Source organism: Bombus vosnesenskii, unplaced genomic scaffold (genome assembly GCF_011952255.1).
Source record: "Bombus vosnesenskii isolate JDL3184/JDL3185 unplaced genomic scaffold, Bvos_JDL3184-5_v1.1 scf7180000016261, whole genome shotgun sequence".
NCBI classification, from domain to species: domain Eukaryota; kingdom Metazoa; phylum Arthropoda; class Insecta; order Hymenoptera; family Apidae; genus Bombus; species Bombus vosnesenskii.
Window position 1 is genome coordinate 2,496,397 of NW_022884330.1, and position 13,868 is coordinate 2,510,264.

A 13,868-nucleotide genomic window follows, 5' to 3' on the forward strand; every position below is an offset into this window, starting at 1 on the left:
CTTTTTTCAATTTTATTTATAATTCTTTATTTTAAAGAAAAGTAATTTGTCATAGAAAAATAGTAAAACTAGTAAATTTTTTAGAATAAAACATACTTAACGCATATTATTTCGCTATGTACTATTATAGCAGTTTATTTATAACACATAATTTCACATGTTATACAATGTACATATACTTTTCAATCATACATGGATCTTTACAACAAACGTAATTTTGCCGCTAGCTTCGATTTAATATATACCATATACGTAGAATGTTATTTTTACATAACGCTTAATATACACGTATAATGCTAAAAAGATAATTCTTTTTTCGAAGTAAAATTTACGCAATGATCTTTAGGAACCTACGAGAAAAGGTAGAAATGTAATAAAAAGTATGATATATCGAGTTATCACTTTATTAATTTTGCAATTTTATTTAATAATAATGAATTTTTACGATTAACGCATGAATGTATTTGATTTTCATTAATGTATTAGTAAATTCAGACATCTTATTCCATACAATGCCTACGTACATATTTAAAAGGATATTATCAAAATAAACAGATTTCATACAACATAAATAACAAAAAATATTAACCCGTTGTACTGTTTATCATATTATACTGCAAACGACCATGAAAATTAACAGGTACAACTTTCTTTTCAAGAAGCTATATCCTTTTTATGCTGTTAGCATATTTGTGATTAAAATAGGAATAGGTAATCTCCGAATTTTCATTAATGATTCAAAGTGATTTTCATTAGATTCAAATATCATTCGAATTTAAAATAATCGATCAATTTCTACTTGACTAATGAAATCGATCTACGATTTAAAAAAGTATAATATAAAAGTTTTTGTTCAACAAATAAATTAAAATTGTTTGACAACGTAGAAGTCATATATCGTATTCGAATCTCTAAAAACTATGCAAGAAAAGTAGTTATAGGTACTCTTGTAAATATATGTAATTAATTAATAATATTCACTTAAATATCTCTCTCATACTTTCTGGCATAGTTGTTTGTATAGAAATATCAGTTTCGAACAGTGAACTTGAAGAAAATACTCGAAAGGTATACGTAGCCGCTACGATTCATACGGTAAGTGATAAAAATAGTTTTACTTTTTATCGTTTACGTTCTATTTACAATGTCGATGAAATATTTGTCATATTACTCTGAGAACAAACGGTAAAATCTCGATATATGTATAACTTCATGTTGCGTTCCGTCTGATTAAACACAAATAAAGTTAAAATTGCATATATTGCATAATGATTTAATGCGACGATAGATTTCATAAAACACTATCACAAAAATAATATATAGATATATGTATATATACATTATTCTCTCTTGTATTAATTTCGAAGAAAAGAGGAAACCATTGAAATCAATACTTGATTAACAAAATAAAAGTCTCGTGGCAATACTGGATAATTCCAAGAATTTGTTAAAAATCCGAAACGACGATCTTACTCCATTTCCGTCAAACAAACCAAATACTGAATTCAGAACATCTCACTAAACCGGCTTCTTTTCTTTTGAACATTCGACTCCGTCTCCTTCACCGATCTCGAGTTCAACAGAACTATAATCCTCCCTAGATTCTTCTTCTTTGCAATCTTTGTTCGAGGCTGTATCTGTTTCTTCGACTATGTCTTGTTCTTGTTCTAAAAAGTCCGTAGGTACAAATTCCATTTGATCCTCGCTATCGTTTATATCGGGTGGGTCGGGTATCTCGCAGAAATGGATTTCTCTTTCGCCATCGGTAGCCTCGTTGCCACCTGGATCATCTTCCTCGTGTAAACTCATGAGTTTGTCAAAATTCGACAGAGTTGAACTGTCCTCGTTATTTTCGGGGAACATTTCCGTAGGACTGAGAGGGATATCTAGGGGTTCCAACTTAACCGTAGTAATCTGTGACGGTGTAACAGGTCGTTGTAAGCGTATCTTTGTAAAGGGTTTTGGCTCGATTGGTTCCGAGTGTTGTCGTTTTTGCGCGCGTTTAGGACTAGAAGGCGTAGAAACTCCAGAAGTGGAAGGTTTCTCTTTGGTCTCTGAAGCGCCTCGAGGAACTTGTTGAGATACTACCGGTTTCGATTGCGGAATAAGTAAAGGTGGCTTTGGATTCTGTCAAAAAAAATATGCTTTGTAAAGACTTGTATCAACGGAATCTTAGATCCATTAAACAATAAAAAAAACATCGTTCACCCGTGAAGAAGGATTTGGACCGGCTAATCCTTTTACTTGTAAAGCCTCAGCTGCGTTCAACAATTGTGGCAGTTTATCGTGGGCGACGTTTACTTCTCCGCGGTACATGAATTTGACTAGTGCTTCTACCTCCCAAAATTTAAGATCCTTCATTAAAATGATTGGATGCTGACATGGGTTTTCGCGTAATAGATCAGCGAGATAATCACTGCATGCTGACAGTATCATTTTATGACATTTCAACGAGCGGCCTTCGCAGGCCAGGGTGACATCGACGAACTGTTCAGAATCCAATAAAGATGGGAAACTGTTCTGCATGTTGCTGTGATAACTGTTCCATCTTAAACAAACCTAAAAAACAAAGATATTAAATATTTAAGTTATTGCTATAGAAACTGATACGTAATAATGTCACTACCTCTGTAGGCTGTTGGTGTACGATATTATGAGGCACTCCCTGATTTATCTGTCGGGGTGGCATTTTAATGGTCGTAGGTGCAACCTGCTTTACTTTTAAGGGTATTGTTTTTAACACAAGAGTCTTTGGTTGTCGTTGCTGCTGTTGCTGTTGTTGCTCTGATATAGGTGCTGGTGCAATATTTCTAATATGAGATCTTACCAAGGACTGCGCTGCTATTCTTATAGTCTTGCCTGTTGAATTGGTCTGAGGTGATTGTAGTACTGTGAAAAACAACTATTATTACTTTCAGTTCATGAATATAACTACTACAGCTTATGAAGATACAAATAGTTCATGTCCATTCATGTTCATTAAAATGATTCTCCAGAAAATATCAACAAGATACATTAAAAATGCATATATTCCCCAGATTGTTCATTACCCAAGTAATAAAAAGTCCTCTGATTACAGAGATCCCAATATTATTCATATAATAAATATAAACCATATTTCAAATCTTATCTTACATAAACTCATACACACTATAGCAATAACCATTAACAGCTTTGATACAATTATCAAATTACATACTATCACTCTCTTAGTATGGAAGTACTAGCAAATGATCGAATCATTCAGAAACCACTCTGATCAACTTCATATATGAAAAAGTAGAGAAAAGTGAGTATTACAAGCATTATTTCCCTGAATTCATCTTGGAATTTAGGATTATTTACATCATCTTACTGCAATGTAATTGGCTCAGTCAACAATGCACTACTGATTCTGAATACTTGTACTGTTAGATGCTTATAACTTGTTCCTTATTGTGAGTGAATTAATGGTCATACTGATGAATTACCGAGATGAATAGAGCTGGAATTAATAGTGGGACCAAATTATGGTATTAAGTATATAAGTATTATGTGCATTCTCATAAATGTATAAACATCCACAATATAATCATCAGTTCGGCTTCTGAAAGGTTCGACCAACAACTATTACCGTGATAGCGAGTGCCAATGAGTCTGCCACCGTGATGTACCCTGAGATGTCGATGAAGGTTCGTTGTACCACACTGTCGTGGATTTGCCCCGCCTCTAACCACCACTGCCCCACAGATTCGACACAGTGCACGTAGAGGATCGTTAGCACACAGATCAAAATGTGCCCAAACCGCGCTTGGGTTCGTCATAGAACGTAGACTACGTGCATGAGACCGAACACGATGTGCTGCGCCTGCATGCCTATTGCTGGACGACGAGGGCGATAGAGACGGCATCTCGACTGCCTCCAGGTAGGAATCCTCCTCGTCCTCGGGTTCCTGCTTCATGGCGACGTCCTCAAGCCGAATGCCCTCCACGATATCCGCGTTGGAAGACGTGATGACCTTCGCGTGGCAATTTCGGTCACGTTGACGCTCCTGCAGGAGACGGCGGGTAGTCAGCTTCACGGTGTCCTTGCAGGCCACCAGTACAAGCCGACCCACCGTCGTAGCCGTCGTGCTCGTATTTGACTCGCTGTTTTGTCGATCGCCAATTCCACGCTGATCGTATTTTCGTTCCAATGGCGTGTTTTCTCTGTGGGACGAAAACGCGATACAGTACTGCCGCGTTAACCCACTAAGAGCCAACGTTGCGTTAATGCAACATTTATGCAATTTTTATTTCAATCAATTTATATTATTAAATTTTGGTTTTTAACATTGTGGATATGAAGAAAGAATTTCAAGGGTTTGCTTGGTAATTTTTTCAGCGCTATTTTGTCCACATGTATTCTACGAGTTTATGAAATTTAAAGAAACTGAGATATTTGTAAAGTTATGATAAGTGATAAATCATGGTTCGATACTTAAACAGGTATTGCGGCTATGAAAAAAGAATTCCGTGAAATCCATGGTACTAAAATACCAAGAAGGAAACTTGTTTTATTAACGAATTTTAAATCTCTCTTCTTAGTTTGGATAATGAAAAAATGCTAGGTAAAACATTTTTTGACTAAAGAGGACAGAGTAATGCTCCACTAACTGACCACGAGTCGGAACCTTATTTCTAAGAGATACGTTTCTTCTCCATTAAATGCGAATAAAATAGAATACCTGACATATTCGTTTATTTTACATAATTACGTAACACTAGACGCTCAATGAAATTATAATAGTTTCGCGAAGTGATGGAGATAACGACGGTCAGTTCATGTAGCAAAATGGTGATTAATTAATGCAGAACTACTAACATGGATATATATGTAAAATGAATAAATGTGTCAGATACTCATCTTTCACTCCCATTTAACCCATTAAGGACCAAGCTATGAAATATAGCGTAAAAAAGTAAATAATATACAACACTAAAAAATGCACAAATTTGAAAATCTGGAAATCCGAACATTTGAAGATCTAAAAAATCTGAGAAGTTGAAAGGTTGTTGAAAATAACAACTTTAAAATAGTATGTCGTATTAACGCAATATTGACTCTTAATAGGTTAATGGAGATGATATTTGGGATTTCCTAGATCTACCTCTCTGAATAATTGGCCAAATAAGATTCCCATCTCTGGCTAGTTAGAGAAGTATAGCTGTACTCTACACTCTACACAAGACATAAGACAACATAAAGAAACGACATTTTCCCGCGTTAATTCACAAATCGACTACTCGTAACAACATCTTGGCATCGGCGTCCTAATCATACTTTTTCTTTTACTTCATAGACGAGCGAGAAGTTGAAAAATAAAAAAGGAAAGATGTATGGCATTATATTGTAGATTAATTTAAATTAAATTATGTCAATACCATGAATATGTAATTCGGTTAATCACTACTATGCTCCCGTTACTACACATCTGTTACATTACACTCATAAATACAATACATATGAGAACAAAAAGAAAGATATTCAGTCCACTTCTTTACTGAAAAAGCAAAAATTCGCACATTCATGATTTTGACACAAAGAAAATGATGTGATGGTGAATAGTGAGTATATCTCGGTTGTAAGTGAATCTATGATGATGTTCGTTGATTTACCACGTTTGGTTAGTCGAGAATTATCATATCATGTAACCTATTTCAAACATCGAGTAGAATGAGAAATTAGATCGTAGGATCATTATCCAATAAACAGATGATGTTGAATTCTGATTTCTGACTGTGCAGAATAATTTTTTAAGAGAATAAGAATAAATAGATGAAAAAAATATTTTCCTTTATTAAACTCTATTCAAAATAATGTATTTTTTATATCATGTTAAAAAACCTTATAAATAATAAAATACTCCTGATCTACCAATATAAATACCATAATTAAATTTGAAAGTATTAACAAGTATAAGTAAATACATTTCACAATCCTAAATACTAATACAATAACAATAACACACAAGGTGTTATATTCATAAAAAGAATAAATATTGAAATACTATAATATGTGATATAAATTTTTCGGTATAGTGAGATACTGTAAAAAAAGCGCTAACGATAATCATACTGAGTAGATAAAGTATACATGTATATAGTGCGTTCACGCACTATCTTTCTCGTCTCTGAATGCCTCTCTATTACTCCCACTCCTTTTAGCACACCGTATCATCACTCAGTAGACGACACACGGATAATACGTATTAACGATTTATCCGATGAGAACGTGCGATAGTATACCACACGTATATTACGCAGGCCAAATCGATATTGCATTGCAACGTGTTAGTTGACACAAACTATCAAAAAAAGGAAGAAAAAAGAAAGAAGAGAGAAAAAGCTTAGTTCGTACGTATGATCGAAAACGATCTAAAAACATCTACGGAAGTTCTACTCCATCTGCGAAGTTCCTTTCTTTCTTCTCTTCTTCTCTCTCTTTCCTACTTCAATATCTTCCCCTCCCTCTCCCCACCATCAAACCACGTTTCCCGTCTCATATGCTACGTTCCCTCGATCCTTCTCTCTTCTTTATTTTCCCTGTCTCTCTCTCTCTCTTTCTCTTCCTCTCTCGCTCCTTCTACCTTTTTCGCATTATCTTACTCGCTCTTTTGTTCTTACTCAGTTCTCCCTCTCCTTCTTGCCTCCCCGAAGAACTCTCTTGAGCGACTGACTATAAAATGGCAACCGTTGCGGCCAAGCACGATATCGAGTAGCACACGCCGCTGCTACGTCGTTACGTTTACTCTACCTCTCTGTGCTTTTTTTTCCTCTCTCTCTCTCTCTGTTTTCGTCCCTCTTTTTTTCTCTGTTGTTCGTTACGGTGTCACTTAGACTGAATCCAGTTCGTTGGTCGATTCGCGGCTACGAACCGGTTCGATTTTCGGTATTGTGCGCCGCGTCAGAGAACCGTTGTACCGACAACGACCACGCGACAATTTATCGACCCTCGTATGATATTCCCAGGAGTGATATTCTAAACTACACAAATGAATTGCTCGATTTCTCGTCCAAAATTCTCCCCTCTCACTCCCTCTTTCACTCTCTCTCTCTCTCTCTCTCGATATTTCTCTGCTCGATCAGATTCTTACCAAAGATCAACACTGGTTTCCTATCGCGTTATTCTCGGCGTGTCTAATCTCGCTGGCCCGTGTAAACGTCTGACGATTAAACCGGTATTGGGATACGATCGTCCGTGAACGACGACACAAGGAAATAATCGCCCAAAAATCTGCTTCTCTCTTTCTCGTTTCTTCTCTTTCGTGGTATACGTCGAAGACGTACAAATATATATGTGTATATATATATATATATATATATCTACTCGTCGCGAATAGGAAAAATTGTCGAATGTTAGAGAGTTGTGGCTCGTGTAGGGACGCGTTTGTATTTCTACTCGATCGACCAAGAATCGCTACTAAAATCCGTGCGAGTTTTTTTCACGACGCGTCTGGACGAGTAAGGCTCGCTACGAGAGCGGAACGATTTTCCCCGAAGCCGAACCCGGGAGTGACTAAAATCGAAATCGGTGGACGAACAGGGGCGCGTCAGGGCGCGCATGTGCGACGGCGCCGCCGGTCGTCGACGCATATTATCCGTACCGTGTTTCGTGTTGCTATCGTGTGCGCGTTCCCGGGTCTCTCTTCGCTAAGGAATTACTAACCGACCTGATCACGTTCGACTCACTCGAGCCTCGTCCGAGCGAATTCTCATCGATCGGGAGCCGCTTACCACAGCTCCCTTTTTCTCGCGCGCATCTTCAAGATGCCCGCCATCTTGGACACACTGTACACGCAAATTGAAATGCGTCTCTTGCCCATTGGGTCGCGTTCTTTACGCGGTAATTAACCCTCCGAGTACGGACTTTGAAATAGAGCTAGGGAGATATTGATAGTCACAATCTTCGATAATTATCGATTACTTTCGATAGTTTAAATTCCACGAATTTTTCTAACCAATGAAATCTATGATAGAATTGGTAGTTAAGAATTACAATCTGTCATCTGATAGTTAGATTTTGATTGACTTCTATTTTGAATATTATGAATGAATATATGCTAATAAATATACAACAAAAATATCGAAATTATCGATAATGACAAAACAACATCGATTGTTTTAGATAGCGAGGGTTATCGATAATAATCGATATGTCGTCGGTATTTCGCCGTCTTCACCATGAGATCTACCACTTGAGCGAAAAATGGGAAATTATAAATAAATGATACTGTAAGAAAAGCAGATAAATATTCCTCTGTGTTTTGTTCTTATTTAGTTTTACTGTATCTGTTGTATAAAACTGTTACATTATGTATAAAGCGAATATTGCAAATATAAACGAAAATAAAGTTAAATGCAAACAGAAATTTTTCTCCTCTTATTTGTTAATTCGTCATTTTACGACTAACATAAATAGTTTCTGAAACTTCATGCGTTATTACTTTAGATTCGGCAGATCTCCAATGATTTGGCTATAGAAATGCAAGGATTGAGAACATATTCACACTGATGGTTTTCAAACGATTACTTTACCGCTACTGTGTTTCATTTTAAATTGTGAGCGGTTTTATTTGTCTGATTAATTATTTGCACAATGATAAAATGTTTATTAAAAGGAACACGAATTACTCTATAAATTAGTGTAATATGATATTTATCACACAATATATTCTCCTATAGTATTTATTAGTAACTTCATAGTTAAACAAAAATAAAGTTAACGATCCAAACGATTGCAGAAATAATGAAATAATTACAATTTTCACAAACATTTCGAATTTTATGTTATATAAAAGACCGCCTGTATGTGTGAGTAAGTGTACGTAAGTATATATAAAATAACTGTTGGCTATCAATCGCGCGATAATACTCTCGCCTGATTTTAGACGAACGATCGCTAACAATAATCTGTTTTTGAATATGTAGGATACTGCGGATTTATAAGCAGCGATTACGCTGGGCATTAACATTAACTCAACAGAATGAATTCATGTATTTTCTACGTAATTATTAGTCCTGACTGATTGAAAGATTCAATTCATTATAGTCGTAATGCTAGTCTAAAATTATAGATCTAAAATTATATATTGTATAAATTCCCAAACACTGAAATTTATGTATTCTTAGTCGTTTTAATTAAAATTAATATTTATACGATGATTTATATGCTAGATAATTGAACACGACCACATATATTCAGTCTTCTTTTTATAGTAGAATCATTTGTACATCTCATTGTAAATGTAAATAAGAGTTACAGTGTTTAATTCGTTATAACTTTCCAATTCATTCATAGTAATCTTAAATCGGTAGCTAGAAATATGAATCTCTGTTTTTAATTGTATCTAATCACTCTACTGATTTTTCTATTCCCTATTAATCTTCTGGAGAATCATTTAATGACTTTCATTAGTGTCTTAATTTAAAACACAATAATTTATTAAATCACATATCAAAAAGAATTATCCACTCTACACAATACTATATAACATATAACAAACCATTTCCAATATTGGATTTCCAAGATTGGATTCTGATTATTAATAAATTGTTAACAATTATAAAAGTCTTCAAAACACTTACTTTTCCTGGCTGTAGCTCGCGTCTTCGGTCTCCTACCTTTCTGTTCTAGTACATTATTCTCCTTGTGAAGCACTCGTTGTGGTACGTTCATAGACTTGACAGTATTTCCTTCTACGTCTACGAAACACACAAAGTTTAAACGTGATATTGTGCATTATGAAAATATCCCTTCAGATGTATTTTTGAAAATTCAGGCAGGAATCGATAAACGAGCTAAATTATAATCAATGGAAAAGTTGGTGAACCTACTTGTTAACACGCTAGGTTTGCCAAGAGCCAAGTATCGTTTCCTGGCAATCTGAGCGGCCGCGAAGTCTGGCTTATGATTGTGCTCCATACGCACCCTTGGCTTCGTCCAACTCGTGGTAGTGATAAGACTGCCTCTACAATGCATAGTTCTGCGAACACATCTCCATCGGATATTGTACGGTTGCTTCTTGTGCAATGTATACATGTAACCGTGGTGAATTAATTTTGGCCCGCCTTTATTCGATAGTACAACCTGCAGAGTTCGGAATCTTTAATTAGACGTTTCATGTTCTATAGTCATATGAAAGTACTATTAAATATAAAATTAAATATACTTAGATCTACTTAATTAATATGTGATTGTTACGATAAATACAGTCGTGTTCAAATACCTTTTGCAGTCATTGTATATGTTATTATATGTATATTACTACGAAACAGTTATGTAAATATCCAGTTACATTTGATTTTTTGATTCGCATAATAGTGAAATAATAATTGTATTTTATACAAACAATTCTAATTATTTAAAAAGCTTGATAATTAAGTGATTCCTAAATTCTTTTATTTTATACTTCGGCTGCGTTCGGATCATCATCGCTAGAATTCCCAGCAAGAACGGACGATGTGGAAGCTTCTTCCTTGATCTGCGTTTTGTTTACGTTGGACGCACTTTTCACGCGTTGTGGCATCCTGCTCATTCTTTTTTTATTTTCCCCGGTGCTAAGTACTGTAAACTCTCAACGGCCTATTTTTCCTGACACTGACCTGAAAAGATAATTAGCATTACTAAAAAGAAATATTATTATATCTATATATATATATAAGTAATCTAATTTCAATAAAGTGTTGTATTTTAAACTGTATTTTGAGTACACATATTATTTTTCTTTTTAATATCAAACTCACACTTCATTAGTAATATTTATATATTATAAAAAGACAATTATTAATACATTAGAAAGTTCTATTGAATGATAAACAAAACTTATTAAATTATCAAATTAATTTACTACTACTAATTCACATTTTATTTGAATGAAAGGTTTATTAAAAATCCTGTTTATGACATATATACGTATATTAAAAAAATTGCAATGAGCGATCAAACTAACTTTCATTTCATTTGATTCGCATAAAATATTAAATTTATCAAAAATTATGTTCTATCATGTACAGAATAAAGATAGCGACGCGTGCCAAGCTTCACTCCCAAATTCAGACGCGATTCTTCGATCTGAGGCTTTTGCACGACCGTCGATCTCGAGCGATATACCGGCAAAACGATTTGCGCAATTGCATCTGTTAGCTCGGCTTCTATTACTGTGAAATCGCCTAAACGTCTCCATACCTATGCACGCGCCAAAAATAGTACGGAACAGAGAAATGAACAGAGAGTCTATAGAACCTCGGAAATCGTGCGTGCTAGAAATTTCAGTCTGCCTCGTGTTCGTCCGCGGGCTGACCATTCTTTTTTCAACCTCTGCCTTCCTTATTTCGTCTATTTTACACTTCGCTTTCGGTTACATTGTTTCGTTTGTCCAGATCTAAAATTGCATTCACGGCGAAGTGTGCGGAGAAATCGTCCGTCTCGAAATTAATTGGAACAAAAATAATTGTAACAAATAAAAAGATTGGAAATTGATTGTAAAAAATCAGAATTTTCGTATTCGTGTTCATTTTATTATTGATTATTGAAAAATTAAAATTATTTGGAATATCTGGATCCGTAATAAATTAAATAAATTATTGAAAGAGCTTATCTTTATAATAAATGGTGAGTTCCATTCGAAAGAAGATAAATGTACACATTGCTTAGATTGCGTTTCTATCTTATATCACTGCGAATATTTAATTTGTCCATACTGTCTCTTTTTTATCGGATATGTTTGCACATTTATTGCTTTTTTGCGATTTTCTAATATTATTTTTGTCAACCTTTTTATGTAACTATTTTACTTCTCATTATTCCGTATTACTTCATGGAAAGCGTGGAAAAATACAAGATAAAAGTTGGTTCGAAGTACTTGTCACTTCATTGTACCAATATCAATATTGATGTCTATACATGTCACTGTTCGAAAATTTTATTTAGTTTGTTATGCAAAGTGTGCAAATTTGAGACGTGTAAATTTATAATAAAAAGCACATTAGTAATCAATGTAAAAAAATCCGTGCGTCATTGAATGTATCTCTGCTGCAATTTTTACTTTTCGTTTCCACCATTTTCGAACTAACGCTACCGGTAAACACGAAAGTAAGAAAATTCCGTAGAAGTGATCTAAACTCCTTTTTCTCATTTTTCAGAAATATAATTTCAAAAGAGTATAATATATAATAATATAATAAATAAGTTATAAGAAAGAAAATATATTGACAATAGAAACTTAAACAAAATTATAAATTAAAAACAGCCGTGGCACAGCCTTTCTCAACATCAACGAACGCACGGTTGAAGAATTAAGATAAAATTTTTATTTACTCAGTCATCGAAAAGAGCAACATTTTCTACATGAGTGAGAAGTATCAAAGTAGCAATAATACTCACGTGTTGTCGATGCGTAATTCTATCACAAAATTCGTAGGAACGTTCAAAGTACAGTTATATATATGTACATTATACATACATAAATTGAGAAAGTAACGAGTACAGAGAAAAAGAAGGAACGGTAAGAACTCTATCGTTTATTCTATGAATCTAATCGCGATTCTGGATCTGAATCGAGATGAATCGATATTTAGGTAACGAGCGTGATCACTTTTGCCGGACAGGCTGCCTTATAGCCGTTTTCGCGGAAACTACTGAATGGTCAACAAAAATGGCGAAACGCTAGTGATTGGATTTTGCGCAATAAACGCCACACTCTGGAGCAAGGAATATGGCACCGGACAAGCGCAATCAATGAACGGCACTATGGCACCCGTCTGTGGTTTATTCACGCGCCATCGTTTCACACTTTTACTATTTACGCACGGATGGCGCTTTCCACGAGATCGTTACTAAATTATCTCAGTTTTTGTCTGTCTTACGATGTTACGTGTTACGCCACGATTAGCGATTAAGATCGAAGAGCAATAAGCGGTAAGCGGTAAGCGACAATCTTTTATCGCTGGTTGCTCAGCTGCTATATATGGTCTATTCCATATATGTAGATCTATAAGTTTGATTTAATTTCTGTGGCTCAATCGTCACTTGTTTTGTCACCCTGTCGCTTATCGCTCACTGTTTGCCGCTTACCACACTTTTGTATAACGGTCTTTGGTTTATTAACTAGTGTCGATGGGCGTCAATCTATGAAAAGATTGACAATAGCCATACGTTCATGTCTTTGTTAAGACGACTATTCATTCATGTTGATTGTAGATATATATATCTATACAGTATAGCATGTTTCAAGGCGACACAGGATAACTTTTAATTTTTCGTCTGTCTTCTGACATTACATAGCCTTATTAAACGGCATCAATGGAGTGAACATCGATCTATGGAAAAAACTGACAGTAGCGACGCTCTCGTATTTCTGCTAAAACAACTGTAGATACATGTATATACCAATGTATACATATATATATATATATATATAGTATCTCAAAATATGTGGAGAATATTTGTAGGGTCAGTTCTAGATATTGAGATAATGAAAAAAATTTCATTGCAAAAATTAAATTGTGGGAATTCTCGTTTGAGCTTTTTTTGCAAGTTGCAAACAATTTTATTTCACTCTAGAAATATACTCGTATGGTAACTTTTCTTGTTATCTTATGCTTCATGTTTCTTACTCTGACAATAAGATTCATGAGCTGAAATAAATAGCATAGGATCTGGATAGGATTCTGATTGTTAAATTAGAATGAGAAACATGAACGGTGAGTAAAATAAGAAAGTTAAAAGTATAGTTGTTAAGCCACAAGGAATATTTTTTAAATTACGAGAAGGATGGAAAACATATTTAATTTAAAAATCAAATAATTTGAAAACATAAGATTAATTGACGGTAAATGTGCTGAATTTT

At 34.6% G+C, this 13,868-nt stretch overlaps 1 protein-coding gene and 1 long non-coding RNA gene across 4 annotated transcripts; one reads left to right on the forward strand and one right to left on the reverse strand.

Annotated features, from left to right (window-relative positions):
* Positions 1–109: 109 nt before the first annotated feature.
* Positions 110–12,859, reverse strand: LOC117241885 (protein tramtrack, beta isoform-like). Of its 3 annotated transcripts, XM_033508130.1 has the most exons (7): positions 12,404–12,859; positions 10,431–10,623; positions 9,856–10,108; positions 9,607–9,723; positions 2,627–2,889; positions 2,209–2,559; positions 110–2,127 (listed from the first exon to the last, which is right to left on the reverse strand). In XM_033508130.1, the coding sequence occupies exons 2-7, from the start codon at positions 10,554–10,556 to the stop codon at positions 1,519–1,521; spliced, it is 1,719 nt and encodes a 572-aa protein (XP_033364021.1). In that variant the 5' UTR covers positions 10,557–10,623; positions 12,404–12,859; the 3' UTR covers positions 110–1,518. The 3 variants fall into 3 exon arrangements, with proteins under 3 accessions (XP_033364021.1, XP_033364022.1, XP_033364023.1); XM_033508131.1 differs by lacking the exons at positions 9,607–9,723; positions 9,856–10,108; positions 10,431–10,623; positions 12,404–12,859 and adding exons at positions 3,614–4,188; positions 7,116–7,281; positions 7,349–7,527 and having other exon boundaries at positions 120–2,127; XM_033508132.1 differs by lacking the exons at positions 9,607–9,723; positions 9,856–10,108; positions 10,431–10,623; positions 12,404–12,859 and adding exons at positions 3,614–4,188; positions 6,646–6,801 and having other exon boundaries at positions 120–2,127.
* On the forward strand, positions 7,594–8,213 carry LOC117241888. Its single transcript, XR_004495135.1, has 2 exons — positions 7,594–7,864; positions 8,147–8,213. It is a non-coding gene; the product is annotated as an uncharacterized LOC117241888 (long non-coding RNA).
* Positions 12,860–13,868: the final 1,009 nt, after the last annotated feature.